This window comes from Borostomias antarcticus (assembly GCF_949987555.1).
Source record: "Borostomias antarcticus genome assembly, chromosome: 11".
Classification (NCBI taxonomy): Eukaryota; Metazoa; Chordata; class Actinopteri; order Stomiiformes; family Stomiidae; genus Borostomias; species Borostomias antarcticus.
The window spans coordinates 17,646,753-17,661,752 of record NC_140244.1 but is presented as its reverse complement, the minus strand read 5'-3'; the positions used below and the strand labels follow the sequence as shown (position 1 = coordinate 17,661,752).

General features: G+C 50.8%; 1 protein-coding gene across 1 annotated transcript in view; it reads right to left on the bottom strand.

Moving 5' to 3' along the window:
* Window positions 1-15,000, bottom strand: part of LOC311315442 (microtubule cross-linking factor 2-like) — a gene marked incomplete at both ends in the record, with an annotated part of 71,381 nt that overhangs the window by 54,877 nt on the left and 1,504 nt on the right. Inside the window, 1 exon segment of the mRNA XM_084446112.1 lies at window positions 13,506-13,730. Within this exon segment, the coding sequence (XP_084302238.1) occupies window positions 13,506-13,730 (225 nt within the window).

The window sequence follows — 15,000 nt, the reverse complement described above, 5'->3', positions numbered from 1 at the left end:
GGTACGGTTTACGGTATTTCACGGTATACGGCATTTCACCTCCCCAACACACATTAAAAAAACAAGTATTTTACTTTGAAGGAAAACAGCTTATTGAACATTAGTGTGCGTGCCTTTGCAGTGTGAAATATAAAGTTTCAGCAGCGCATTATTGTGTAATACTGTAAACGTAATACCGTAAACACAGGGAATGTCATGGTTCTAATACCGTGGACATTTTATACCGCGGTTCACGGTTTTACGGTATACCGTCTCATCCCTAGTGTGTACAGGCATATGTGTGCATGTGTGTGTGTGTGTGTGTGTGTGTGTGTGCTGTGTGCAGACAGCATGATGAAACTGTTACTGCTTTGAGCTTGAGTTTACAGTATGGTGTGAATGTTATGACTGTTTGTTAAGATAGCTGAATATTTCCCTCTGTGTGCGTTCACTAGCAGAGGTCAAACAGTCAAACACGCTCTTGGCCAATCACTGTCAAGATGGCTGCTGAGCCAAGAGCAGCAGGAGAGTAACCGCAGGCCACCAGAGATGTAATGGTCTACCAATATGCATAATGCATATGCAAATATATCTATATGAGCTCAACACAGCTGCTCCTCCACTGGCTGACAGTAGAACCGCTCCACCACTGGCTGACCGTAGAACCGCTCCTCCTCTGGCTGACAGTAGAACCGCTCCTCTCCTGGCTGACAGTAGAACCGCTCCACCACTGGCTGACAGTAGAACCGCTCCTCCACAGGTTGACAGTAGAACCGCTCCTTCACTAGCTGACAGTAGAACCGCTCCTCCCCTGGCTGCCTGTAGAACCGCTCCTTCACTGGCTGACAGTAGAACCGCTCCTCCCCAGGCTGACAGTAGAACCGTTCCTTCACTAGCTGACAGTAGAACCGCTCCTCCCCAGGCTGACAGTAGAACCGCTCCTTCACTAGCTGACAGTAGAACTGCTCCTCCCCAGGCTGACAGTAGAACCGCTCCTTCACTAGCTGACAGTAGAACCGCTCCTTCACAGGCTGACAGTAGAAACGCTCCTTCACAGGTTGACAGTAGAACCGCTCCTCCCCTGGCTGCCTGTAGAACCGCTCCTTCACTGGCTGACAGTAGAACCGCTCCTCCCCTGGCTGCCTGTAGAACCGCTCCTTCACTGGCTGACAGTAGAACCGCTCCTTCACAGGCTGACAGTAGAACAGCTCCTTCACTGGCTGACGGTAGAACCGCTCCTTCACTGGCTGACAGTAGAACCGCTCCTCCCCTGGCTGACAGTAGAACCGCTCCTTCACTGGCTGACAGTAGAACCGCTCCTTCACTGGCTGACAGTAGAACCGCTCCTCCCCAGGCTGACAGTAGAACCGCTCCTTCACTAGCTGACAGTAGAACTGCTCCTTCACTGGCTGACAGTAGAACCGCTCCTTCACTGGCTAACAGTAGAACTGCTCCTCCACTAGCTGACAGTAGAACCGCTCCTCCCCAGGCTGACCGTAGAACCGCTCCTCCCCTGGCTGACCGTAGAACCGCTCCTCCTCTGGCTGACAGTAGAACCGCTCCCCCCCGGGGTGTAGAGGACAGACCGTCATGCAAATACAGCTGCAGATGCTGGACCGGCTCACGGCTCAGACTAGGTCATACAGGAAGCTGCAGCGGATTTGTTTCTATGGAAAGAAGATCAGTCACCAACATGACAGGACTGCCGTCATCGAGCACTTTGCAGGGGGAAGACGGGGGACGGGGGACGGGGGGGGCTGCTGACTCATGGTGCTGGTTTTGGGCGGCCTGGCTGGGATATGCAGGCAGAGTGACCGGGAGTGGTCAGCCGTAGACGGGTCTGCCCAGGCCCTGGCCGGGTCAAGGAGATGGCGCTCTCTGTACTCATGATATCTGAATCTCAGATCATATTTAGATCACCATTCAGTTTGAATATGATGTGTGGATGGAAGTGAGGAGATTGGAGGAGAGGAAAAGAGAGGACTATGGAGGGGAGGGGATGAGAGACTGTTATGTGTGTTATCAATCATTAAGTCAGACTTTCTCTTCTGAGTCTTGACTGATAATGTACCATCGATGACCATAAACAATCCTGATCTGGTGAGCTCACATTCAGTCTCACTCCACAGACCAGTCTGGCCTTCCCCCATCTCCAGCCATTACTCCATCAGCCAATCACAGACCAGTCTGGCCTTCCCCCTATCTCCAGCCATTACTCTGTCAGCCAATCACAGACCAGTCTGGCCTTTCCCCTATCTCCAGCCATCACTCCGTCAGCCAATCATAGACCAGCCTGGCCCTCCCCCTATCTCCAGCCATCACTCCGTCAGCCAATCACAGACCAGTCTGGCCCTCCCCCTATCTCCAGCCATTACTCCGTCAGCCAAATAGCGAAACAAAACCTTTGCCAAATCCAGTCGGAAGAACGGTGAAAATGTCCTCTGATAAACTCTGTCTATACTCTGGTTCTTGTTTCATTGTTATGAGTCTATTTTGTCAATACAGTAGGACCCCACTTATCCGAACCCAAGGGGACCGAAGGTCGTTCGTATATGTGAAATGTCCGGATGACTGAAACTTATGTTAAAATGCACCAAATTAAATAAGTGGTATACTTGTTTCATATAGACTCATAATAGACCGATAAATACCCTTAATTACTTGCATCAAAATTGCAATCAAATAGCCAAACTCATATAGCCTAGCCTATAATAGGCCTACAGTAGCCTAGAATAAAATAAACAAATTTCCACTTGAGTGCGTGCTTTGATCAAATACAGTACTTTATTCTCAAATGAGGCTTACGCTGCATCGATAGGCTACTGTATTCGCAGAACAAAATGGTATAGCCTAAAAACAACCCAACATTAGAACAATTAGAGCAATGATAATCAATAAATAAATAAATGAAATGACAGACAAGTTGCCGTGTCTTAGGCTAAAAGAAAGTCTCTAAAATAACCGATGTAGGCTAACGTGGCCTAGGCTGTAGGCTATTATTTAAAAAATACAGTAGCCTAGGCCTAGTAGGCTAATCTACATGCTCACAGTACGTCTGTGTTCCTGAAGTCCATTAACTGGGAACGAAAAATGACTCGATGCTCCTCTGCTTCAGGTTGCTGACGCGCTTTCTGGCTACCAAGGAATGCAGCTCTCGCAGCAGACTCGTTTGCGTTTTGCGCTCGACATTAGAGTAAGAAAGAAATGAAACGTGACAGTAGGCTACAGCCTACAGGCAACATGTAGGTCTACATACAGTTCTGTTTTTATTCACAGTATGATACAGTACATGTTTATTATGACAGATTTAAATGCAAGTAGGCCTACAGTACTGTAATGAAAATCCCACCAGTAACCAGATAGCAGGGTCAAAAAAAAGTTTTTTAAGCCTGTCCGGTAGACCGGGAGGTTCGGATCTCTGAAGTTCGGATGAGTGGGGTCCTACTGTACTGCACTTATGGCTGTGTTTATTCTACTAACGTTAACCTTAGCGCTCGCTGCTTTGGGAGACTGTTCTGTCATGGGAACCACTCAGGTGCTACGTTCTACTGGGTGGCAGAACAGCAGTCAGAAGACAGTCCCTGATTGGCCCGGTTAAAATGTAATTGGAGCATAATGGTTTGAGATAGCGGGAAGTCCAGACTGATCTGCGGAGTCAAACTGAAAGTGAGCTCGCAAGATCAGGATGGTCCCACGAGGCTAATGATGTCAGGGTTAAACATTCTACTGATAAAACACCTATAAAGTGCTAATGCAGTCTGTCACTCACTACCTGAGGGAGTTGAAGGTCACACTTCATCCCTGTTTCACTGACTGAAGTGGACAGTAGAAACAGTGTTCCTTCAGAACCAGTCAATCATGACACTCATTCTAGAACCCAAAACTGTCACACCGTGTACTAACTACACACGACGCGAGCGAGCGTCAGCTACAAAATGCGTTCCATTGCTTTATTTTCTATTGTTATGTCCTAACTGAACGCGAGCGACACAGCGTGAAGCGGCGCAACGTTTTAACTGTCCTTTTGACGCTCGCCCTGTTCCTATTTTCCTCCTGTCGCTCGCGTTGACAGGCGTCTGTCTTCAGTTGGGAATATAGACAAATGACGTAACAGAACAGGAAATTTAACGGTTTCAGTTAGGACAGCAAGCATGCGATGTTGCGTTCTGTTGCTCGCGTCGCAAGCAGTTAGGACACGGTGTTACGCTTTCTCATCATTCACCTGCGATACACCTGTGGTATATATCTGCGCTCCAAACATTGTTTCTATACTGTAGCTCTCGTTGCCTTGCTGCTTTCTTGCTCAGCTTTATTGATTTCCTATCAGTAATCTCAGACTTATTGATTTAATATCATCCTAATTGATTTCATATCAGTAATCTCCATCAAAGATCCTTCCAAGGTATGCTTTTTTTTATTTTATTATACTTACATAAAGTAGTTGATTTTGATACATCTAGAGGTTATGATTTAAGAAACAGACTGACAGCAGACACAAGGCTACTTGATTAACATATCTAAGATGTATTGGACTAAAGGCAGTTAATCCTGGATTATAATCCACTTCCTGTGGTCTCCAGGTTTCCTCTGAGCGATCATGGACTCAACGTCCAACCAGACTCACCCCTGGGTGCAGTCCTACATGGACCAGCAGGTAGCCTACTGTCAACTCTCAGAACCAAGACCTCTCAGCTGCCCACACACAGTCCCACATCATACAGCTGACTTTACAATAGCTAATCAAATTAAATATGTGTCGATCTGCTTGGCCTATCAGCCGTCTGCTCAGAGGTTCCAGAGGTGCCAGAGCTCTAGAAATCGGCTCCAGCATCTTCTCTCACTACCTGGTTCATCTGGTGGCTCAGAGCATCGCCCGGCTGGTCCCAGACCAGCTGTCAGACAAAAAGGAGGAGGGACTGATCAGTGAGAGAGCGACTGCTGCCCGTCCTTTGCCTCCGAAGTTTGTGATGAGCAGAGAGCTTGTGGAGGACTTCCTGGTCAAGTTTGTGATGAGCAGAGAGCTTGTGGAGGACTTCCTGGTCAAGTTTGTGATCAGCAGAGAGCTTGTGGAGGACTTCCTGGTCAAGTTCATGTTGAGGCTGCACCCTCTGAATGGCCGTGGTGTTAAACAGCTGACCCAGCAGGCTCTGCTCTCCATGACCCTGAAGATGAGTGCTGTCACCCTCGCCACCCTGAGGAGGATCCCAGGTGTGTCTGTGGACAGCAAGCTGCCTGCTCCCGTCTGCAACACGAGGCGCACAGTGTTCCATCTCCAGAGCGCCTTCGTTGAGAAGTTTGGAACTGTCATCAAGTCCATCCCCATGGTGTCATCGAGGGGGTGCTGAGGATCTACCAGTCCCTCAGCGAGGCCTGCCCCTCTGGTGGCCCTGCCCCTTGTGGGGAGACGGCCAAGGCTGTGGAGGACGCCATGGAGGAGAAGCTCTTCTCTAAGGTTCTCCCTGAAGAACAGAGGAATGGACTGTTCCATTAGTATGGAACCTGGATCAGACACCTGAAGACCTTCCAACGGGCCCTCCCTAAGATGGCCGACCAGGACATCCTGGAATACTGGCTCAAGGTACAGAAGCCGCGTCTCTCCAGTAGAGATGTGCTGTGGCTGGAACCCAGATACTGTGTTGGTGAAGAGGAAGAGGAGGGGAAGGTGCCTCCAGGCACGGTGGTGGAGAACCCTCTGGCCCTGGACTGCAGCCTTGCTGCTTTCAACAGGCAGTTCCCTGAAGATGACTTTGAGGACACCAAGTCTGACCAGGTTGACTTCAGCAGGATCAACCTTGGTGTGGGGAAGCCCTCAGTGAAGGTAAGATGAGATAAGATAAGATGAGATGAGATCTACTTTATTCTGTCCAAGGGAGGAATTGGCTTATACACTGCACTGCTGTCCTTCAACAGGTTCAAGACCAGGATGACGGAGGAGGACGTTCTCAAATTCATCTCCCGTCCAATCACTGCGTGTGGATTCCCCAAAGGTCCCGCCTCCAACTGCACAGAGCCAGCCTATAGAGGTCACAGCCCTTGGAGAGAAGGAGCCTCTGTTTCAAACGTCCACCGTCCGACAGGTTCTGCTTGGCCTTTTCATGAGGACGCCTGAAGACGGGGTGGAGGAGTTTGATGAGGAGATGGTGGAGCACATCCACTTCCTGCTGCAGAGGGAGGCCAAGCTTGGTGAAGATCTGAGGTTCTCACTTAGAAACATGTTCTACCAGATCTTCCCTAACATGACCATGTTTAGGAAATGCCTGATGGAGAGGCCAAAGTCAGCTCTGGTCTTCAGCAGCATCATTGCCTCAAAGATGATGGAGCACCTGAAGACCTCTGTGAGCTTTGCTGAGGGCACCAAGATGGGAGACGACACTTCCTACTGTATCAACCTTCCTATAAAGAGGGAGGGCAGTGAGACATACAGACAGACAGACAGACAGACAGACAGGCCCCTGACCAGGCTGGAGTTGCGCCTGGAAAAACACAGGAGGGACGAACTGGAAGAACTCTGCTCCCCACTGGTGAAGGTAAGATGCTGTATCATCAGCAGAATCAATCCTGTTGATGAATCAATAATCACAATACTGTGCATTTCGAGTGACTGGTAGCGTAAGCTGGTATGTGAACAGTTCAGTGCTGGGGAGTCGTGTCCAGTCCGGGCTGCAGTCTGAGGACAGAACACAGCAGCGCTACGGCAGGACTGTCAGTCTCGACTCAGCATCCTTATCTGTTGACAGGACAACCTCTACAGGCATGAACATCTATGGGACCTCTACATGAACAAGGGGTGGATCCTACCAGAAGAGCGCAACGAGATGGGCAAGACGATCAGCAATCCGACCAAAGAGGGGAAGAGGAAGTTCTGGCGTTTCTGGACTGTAAAGCAACCAACCGACCACAGACAGACACGCTTCCACTGAGTATTCAACCAGTCAATGGTATAGAGGGATTTATTTCATTTCGATTTTTTTCTTTGTTCTTCTTTTTGCTTTTACTGTTATTTCCCTGGCATTTAATACAATTCCGACACGCTAGATTGGTGTACTGCCACTTTATTTGTGTCTCTATGAACCATAGATGTATAATAAAATGGTTATTATCTGCATATTCTGAGCCTCAGGCTTCAAAAAGAGCTTGCTACATCGGTGTCTCTGACCATCCATTTCAACTGAACCAAAGACCAGCAGATCAGTATGCGTGCGTGTGTGCATGCGTGTGTGTGTGTGTGCGTGTGTGTGTGTTTGCATGTGTGCGTGTGTGTGCTGGGGATTCTCTCCCTGGCCCTGATCCAGGGCCAATGTGCAGCTGAGTAACACAATGCCCCTCTGTGCCGCCCACTCTGAGACGGACCAACTGCCCGTACTGCCATGCTCTGATTCACCCCTCTGTGTGTGTGTGTGTGTGTGTGTGTGTCTCTCGAACTTTCACTCTCTGTATCCAACTCTGCCTGTCTCTATCTCCCTCTCTCTCTCCCCCTCTCTCTCTTTCTCTCTCTCTATCCCTCTCTCCCTCTCTATCCCCCTCTCTCTCTCTATCCTCCCCTCTCTCCTTCTCTCTCTCTATCCCCCTCTCTCTCTCTTTATCCCCCCTCTCTCTCTCTATCCCCCTCTCTCTCTATCTATCTCTCTCTCTCTATCCCCCTCTCCCTCTCTCTCTCTATCCCCCTCTCTCCTTCTCTCTCTCTCTATCCCCCTCTCTCTCTCTATCCCCCTCTCTCTCTATCCCCCTCTCTCTCTATCTATCTATCTATCTCTCTCTCTCTATCCCCCTCTCCCTCTCTATCCCCCCCCCTCTCTCTCTCTATCTATCTCTCTCTATCCCCCTCTCTCTCTCCTTCTCTCCCCACTCATCTCTGGAGCAGTGGTCTGGGTGAGGGAGTTTGTGGTCGGACCACGTCTCTCTCCTGTGTTTCCAGTCTGGCAGGCTTCCAGGTCGGCCTCTACACCGGGGGGGGGGGGGGGGGGGGGGGGCTGCTTTGAGGTCCTACTCTAGGGCTACTACTGAGCCCTTAGCTTTGAGGTCCTACTCTAGGGCTACTACTGAGCCCTTAGCTTTGAGGTCCTACTCTAGGGCTACTACTGAGCCCTTAGCTTTGCCATAAACATCTTGATTAATGGGCTGCTAACAGCCAGACATTTACAGCGGTTCCCCCCTCGTACACCTTCGTTGCTCAGCCGCCCCAGTCTTACTTTGTCTGTCTGTGACTCCTGATAAAAGTTGCTACACCTCGCCGTGATGTGTAGGGAAACCCCTCGAGTGGCTTTGAGCTACGGTCTCACCCCAAAACAAACAATAACACTGAGAATGCGACCGTTAGCCATTAAAAGGATTTCTATCGTGTGTACTTTGTGGTGAGCGAAGAATGAGTGCGTGTGTGTGCGCGTGGGTGTGTGTGTGTGCGTGTGTGTGTTAATAACAAACAGTAGACTGTTCCTCCTGCTCCAGCTGCAGTCTGCTCTGTTCCCCCAACGGCCATCCAGAAACACCCCCCACCCCTCTGATGTCATCAGCCTGGATTTGCATGGAGGCCGTTCACACAGGAGTGGCAGACGGGGCAGAGTGTGTTTGTTTGTGTGTGTGTGTGTGTGTGTGTGTGTGAGGGGGGGTTGACATCAAGCACGGCTCCTCTGTGGCTGTCTATCCCAGGGCTGTGTGTGTTTTCACGCCCCCCAGGAGAGGAGCGCTGATCTGGATCAAACGCTTCTCTGTCCACACAATAAACTGATCCTGGATCAGCACCATGTACTGCAAGCTGTAAAATAGCCTCGAGCTCTGTCAACCTTTTTCCTGCTTTTCTTCATTCTACTTGATCACACTGTACTGTCTAGTTTATTTGCGGATTCTAAAACACCCTTTGAGAGTGCACAGTACTGCGTTCCCCATTTTAACGAGCCACGAGGAGCGCTTGCCGTATAGCTTTACCGGAGGTATCAATATTTACAATCCCGCTTGTTGACATCGTCAGGGCACTGAGCTACTGCAGGGTCAGCACACTGTCCGAACCAGCTCCTCACAGACGCAGGCCTTCATGTTAATGAACTACGCTCAGCTCTCTGAAAACATGGCTTATAAGGAGAACGCGTCATCAGCCGTTGAATTAGTGGTAGTACTACTGCTGAGAGGACTGTCTGTGATATGATGGACCTCCCTCCCTCCCTCCCTACCTTCCTCTCTCCCTCCCTCCCTCCCTTCCTTCCTACCTCCCTCCCTCCCTCCCTCCCTCCTCTCTCCCTCCCTCCCTGCCTCCCTTCCTTCCTTCCTCCCTCCCTCCCTGCCTCCCTTCCTTCCTCCCTCCCTCCCTCCCTCCCTCCCTCCCTCCCTTCTTCCCTCCCTCCCTTCCTCCCTCCCTCCCTCCCTGGCTTTAAGGCGCTGTGCCTGAGCAGAGGATTCTGCAGTCCTTATGACAAAGTATGAGAGGGCAGATGATACATGACAGTAGTGTGTGTGTCTGTGTGTGTGTGTGCCTACGTGTGTGAGTGTGTGTGTCTGTGTGTGTGCGCCTGCGTGTGTGTGAGTGAGTGTGTGTGTGTGCCTCGATGTGTGTGTATGTGTGAGAGTGTGTGTGTGTGTGTGTGTGTGTGTCTGCCTGCGTGTGTGTGTGTGTGCCTCCGTGTGTGTGTGTGTGTGTGTGTGTGTGTATGTGTGCCTCCATGTGTGTGTGTGAGAGTGTGTGTGTGAGTGTGTGTGTGATACACATGGTGCCCTGCCGTCCCTCCAGATGTTCAGCAGACAGGGGATCAGCAGCACCTTCCTGGACCAGAGCTACAGTATCTACAGCCTGGTGGGCAGCACGGGGTCTACAAACAGCCTCCACAGCCTGGTGGGCAGCACAGGGTTTACAAACAGCCTCCACAGCCTGGTGGGCAGCACGGGGTCTACAAACAGCCTCCACAGCCTGGTGGGCAGCACGGGGTCTACAAACAGCCTCCACAGCCTGGTGGGCAGCACGGGGTCTACAAACAGCCTCCACAGCCTGGTGGGCAGCACGGGGTTTACAAACAGCCTCCACAGCCTGGTGGGCAGCACGGGGTCTACAAACAGCCTCCACAGCCTGGTGGGCAGCACAGGGTTTACAAACAGCCTCCACAGCCTGGTGGGCAGCACGGGGTCTACAAACAGCCTCCACAGCCTGGTGGGCAGCACGGGGTCTACAAACAGCCTACACAGCCTGGTGGGCAGCACGGGGTCTACAAACAGCCTCCACAGCCTGGTGGGCAGCACGGGGTCTACAAACAGCCTCCACAGCAGCGTGTCTCTACACTAGTGTGTGTGTCTCTACAGTAGTGTGTGTGTCTCTACAGTAGTGTGTGTGTCTAAATTGTATTTCTGCTGTTGCTATCAAAGCAAGAGAAGAGACCAACCAACCCCCCCCTCCTGGCTCCCTATACTGTTGCTATGCAGGAGAGGCTCTCCTATAGGCCGAACACGAGGGCTCAGCTCACCATGCGAATGACACCACAGCTACATGCTAACGGAGGAGAGCGGAAAAAGAGGAAGATATTGTAAGAGGGCGATCGAGAAGAAAAGAGGAGCTTGACAGCCCAACGTGACTTTATCCAAAGTGACTTTATCCAACTTGACTTTATCCAACGTGACTTTATCCTACGTGACTTTATCCAAAGTGACTTCATCCAAAGTGACATTATCCAACGTGACTTTATCCTACGTGACTTTATCCTACGTGACTTTATCCAAAGTGACATTATCCAACGTGACTTTATCCTACGTGACTTTATCCTACGTGACTTTATCCAACGTGACTTTACCCTACGTGACTTTATCTAACTTGACTTTATCCAACGTGAATTTATCCTACGTGACTTTATCCAACGTGACTTTATCCTACGTGACTTTATCCTACGTGACTTTATCCAATGTGACTTTATCCTACGTGACTTTATCCTACGTGACTTTATCTAATGTGACTTTATCCAACGTGACTTTATCCAACAAAACAGCGGACTAAGTGCTCAAGTGGGTTGAGGCAGGTGAACAAAGAAGGTGCTCTTTAGCAGGGAGTCATAATACCATATCATGACTTTATCCAATGTGACATTATCCAACATGATTCTAAACTGAGACATGAGGAAGTTTATCCGGACCTACAAAACATTACAGGCTTACAGTGATGTGTGCCAAGCTGATACGGTAACAGACTGCTCGCAGGGGTCTACATGCGAGCAACCAGTAAGACAGGTTCTGTCAATAACATCACAACAAGTGACATAACCTGATTCCTCTGCAGCTTGTTTTTGCTTATCGCTTATTATGATGCATTAGCCTTTAGCTTAGTGTGCTAATACGGTCAAAGGACACGCCAAAGCCCTGGTTGCCATCGCCTCGGTCACACTGGTGTAAAGGAAAAGGCCGCTGCTGTCCAAGAGGATGAGTAATGCCGGACTAACTCCTCCTGGACGCGCTTGAGTCCATATGGTTTGTTGACATCATGAGAAAACCTGCTGGTATGCTCCACTTCCTGTCACATGACCCCATGCTCTACTTCCCAGTGGATGTGGGAAGTAGAGCAGTGTGCGAGTAGAACACAGGATGTGAGACACACACACACACACACTTCCTCCCCCTCTCTCCCTAATATCTCACTGTCCCCCCAGTCTCTCTCCTCCCCCTCCCCCTCACTGAGAAAAGGGGGGTGTGGGACAGGATGCAACAGGAACACAAGCATGTGTGTGTTTATACTGTGTGTGTGTGTTTATGTGTGTGTGTGTTTGCCAGTGTGTGCATCAGAAATCAAGGCTTAAGCAAGGCTGCACCAGCTAAGCCAATTATCCCCGTAGACGTTAAGCCCAGAGATAGTTCCTGTGTGTCGTTGACCTCCGTGTGTTTCTGCTGTGAGCTTGGTTCTGACCCGGACCTGAAGAACAGCCATGATCCATCAACAGTAAGAGGTCATTATGGAAAAGACTGACCACGGCTCCACAGCTGTTATTACTGTGTGGTAGTGTGGTAGTGACTACTGTAATACGCTCGTGACACACTGGGTTTCCCCTGACTCAGAGTTGAGACAGTGCTCTTTTGGGAGAAGCCACGTCCATTTACGGAACTGTATTCTGCTTTACTCACACAACACACACACACACACACACACACACACACAGTAAATACACACACACACATAAATGCACACACACAAATACACATAAATACATACATAAATACATACACACACACACATAAATGCACACACACACAAACACATACATAAATACACACACACAAACACGCAAATACAGATACACACACTCAAACACACATAAATGCACACACACAAACATATACTTGGCTTGATTGACCCCCATTAGCTCTGAGAGTGAGTGGTTTGGGGGGCGAGCAGTGTTGAGGCCCTGGGAAGTGTTTAGACCTCATGTAACACACACACACACACACACACACACACACACACACACACACACGAGCGAACAGAGAACAGAGGGTGAAACCCGACCTGGCTCTGTTGCGGTAGCCAGGGGAAACAATCAGCTATGTGTTGAGAGGAGAGACAAAGAGGGAGAGAGGGAGTCGAGAGAGGGGAGGGAGAGAGAGAGAGAGAGGGAGTCGAGAGAGGGGAGGGAGAGAGAGAGAGGGAGAGAGGGAGTCGAGAGAGGGGAGGGAGAGAAAGAGGGAGGGAGGAAGAGTATAGAGAGAGAGGAAGGGAGGGAGAGAGAGGGAGAGAGGAGGGAGAGCTCGTTTCCCAGCGGTTTGTTCAGGGGGGGTTCTGTGTTTATAGCCTTTCTTGGCGGCGCCTTGTCATCGCGACCCACAAACCCTTGCAGCTCCCACTGTGATAAGAGTGCGTCTTAAGACTTCCAGCTCGACAGAGACCAATCTCCCAGAAGCCCTCTGGACAGCACTGCCACGCCAACAGCCCTAACATCAACCCGGCCGAAGAAGAAACGCGTTCCTTCTCTCCTTTCTGCTTCTTCTTACTTTCACGATATTCAACTGGGCCATTAAGGTGATGGACAGCAGCAGACGCGAGGGCCGGCCCACAAGGGATGACATCATCACCCCCTCCCTCCCTACACTTCCTCCCCTTGTGTTTTGGCTAGTGTGAGAAAAAGCCCTTTGTGTTTCCTATCACGTGGAGATGGCTGACAGAGGAGTGTGAGTTTGTGATGTGTGACCATAGCCTTGGGTCAGCGGCGAAACCAACAGAATCAGAAATGTTTCTGGCCGTGTTGGGCTGGGAGGATGAAAGGTCACCACTCAGGAGAGAGCGTTTAGACCCCACGCGTGACCTTTGACGTGCTTCTCACACTCATACACACACAGACACACACACACACACACTCTCACACACACACACTTTCACACACTCACACACATGCAGGCACACACTCATACACACACACACACACACACACACACACACACACACACACACACCGTAACGGCGGTTACCTATGGCTATGCCTTCAACCGACGGTGACCGCCTGGCCGCAACACACTCTCCCTCCCATCACGCGGCCCAAACACACACACTCCCCGCGCCCCGCCCCGCCCCTCACCTTGACGTCCTGCTCCAGCGTCCTAACGAGCTCCCCGTCCACCTGGCCGGTCTGGGCCACCCTGATGCTCCGGCGCTCGGCCTTGCGCAGGCGGTACTGCAGGATGCGGCAGGTCTTGTTGGCCAGGTCCAGCTGCTGACGCAGCTCCTGCAGCTGGTACACCTCCTCCTCCATGAACATGTCCCTCATCTCCAGCATCTCACAGCGCAGCTCCTCCATCTCATCCTGGGGGGAGGGAGAGAGGGAGAGATGAACCTCTGATTGGTCCAACCCAAGTACAGGACGTGTGGCTCTTCTCTAGTATCATCATCATCATCATCATCGTAATCACCATCATTATCATCATTATGCATAGCATCAAGACATCAGCCCAACCTTCATAACTGGTACACCATGTTCAGTAGAGATACAGGCTAGACTACAACAAGCCGAGGTAATAGAGGACTGGCAAACAGCCCCCCTGCAGCTGATGAAGATGGCGTGGTGGTGTTATTATTCTCACTATGACCTCACACCTATGACCTCACACCTCACACCGGGGCCCTGCCCTGCTAGCTGCTCGTGCTACTAGCCTGCCTTACATAACAACCCTGCGTTTTAGATTTACTACGAATCCCCCGACCCCAAACAGAGGCCTTGAAATAAACCAGATGAAGTATTTATAAGATAGCATGGAGTAGGAGAGGTATGTGTGTGTGTGTGTTTTAACACAGCCCTTTTATAGCGTAGTGAGAGCGGCAGTGTTCAGAGAGCAGGGGGGGGGGGGGGGGGGGTGCGTTGTCATCCAGACCTACTACCCCAGCGCCGGGAGACGGGGGGGAATGTGGGTCACCCACGGCGGAGGATCCCGCGTTCGCACGCCGCCTGCGTCCGGCTACGTAAACAACACCAACCGGCGCGGAGCTGAGGCGTTCGGCGAGGTGCGTGACGGTCGCGTTCGACCGCGGCGTCCGCTGGCCCAAAAAGGGGTTGGTCTGTGCTATGTGCTCGTGTGTGTAGCCCAATAACTACCCCCCCCACACACACACACACACCCCGCCGTCTTGCTTGCCCAACATCTGCAGCTGCAGACTGACAAGCACGCCCGGGGGAGGAGAGGAGAGAGGGGTGAAAGAGGAGGAGAGGAGAGAGGGGTGAAAGAGGAGGAGAGGAGAGAGGGGTGAAAGAGGAGGAGAGGAGAGAGGGGTGAAAGAGGAGGAGAGGTGAAGATGAGGAGTTAGTTCTGCTCTATAACCCTCTCAGTTGGAGATGTGAGGGGATTGGGGGGGGGGGGGGGTTCAAGAGTGTGTTTACGGACGAACACAGCCAGTTCTATTACTGTAACAACATACAGTATCCCCATGGTGTGTATTATGATAAGCCTGCTATCTTAAGAATGCAGTGTTCAGAAAGACTAGTCTAGTGACCGATGACCTCATTACGCCTGGCCTCAAAGAATGTACTACAATTAGGGAATCCAATAAATGGCTTGTAATGTAATAAGAGTGTATAGAGC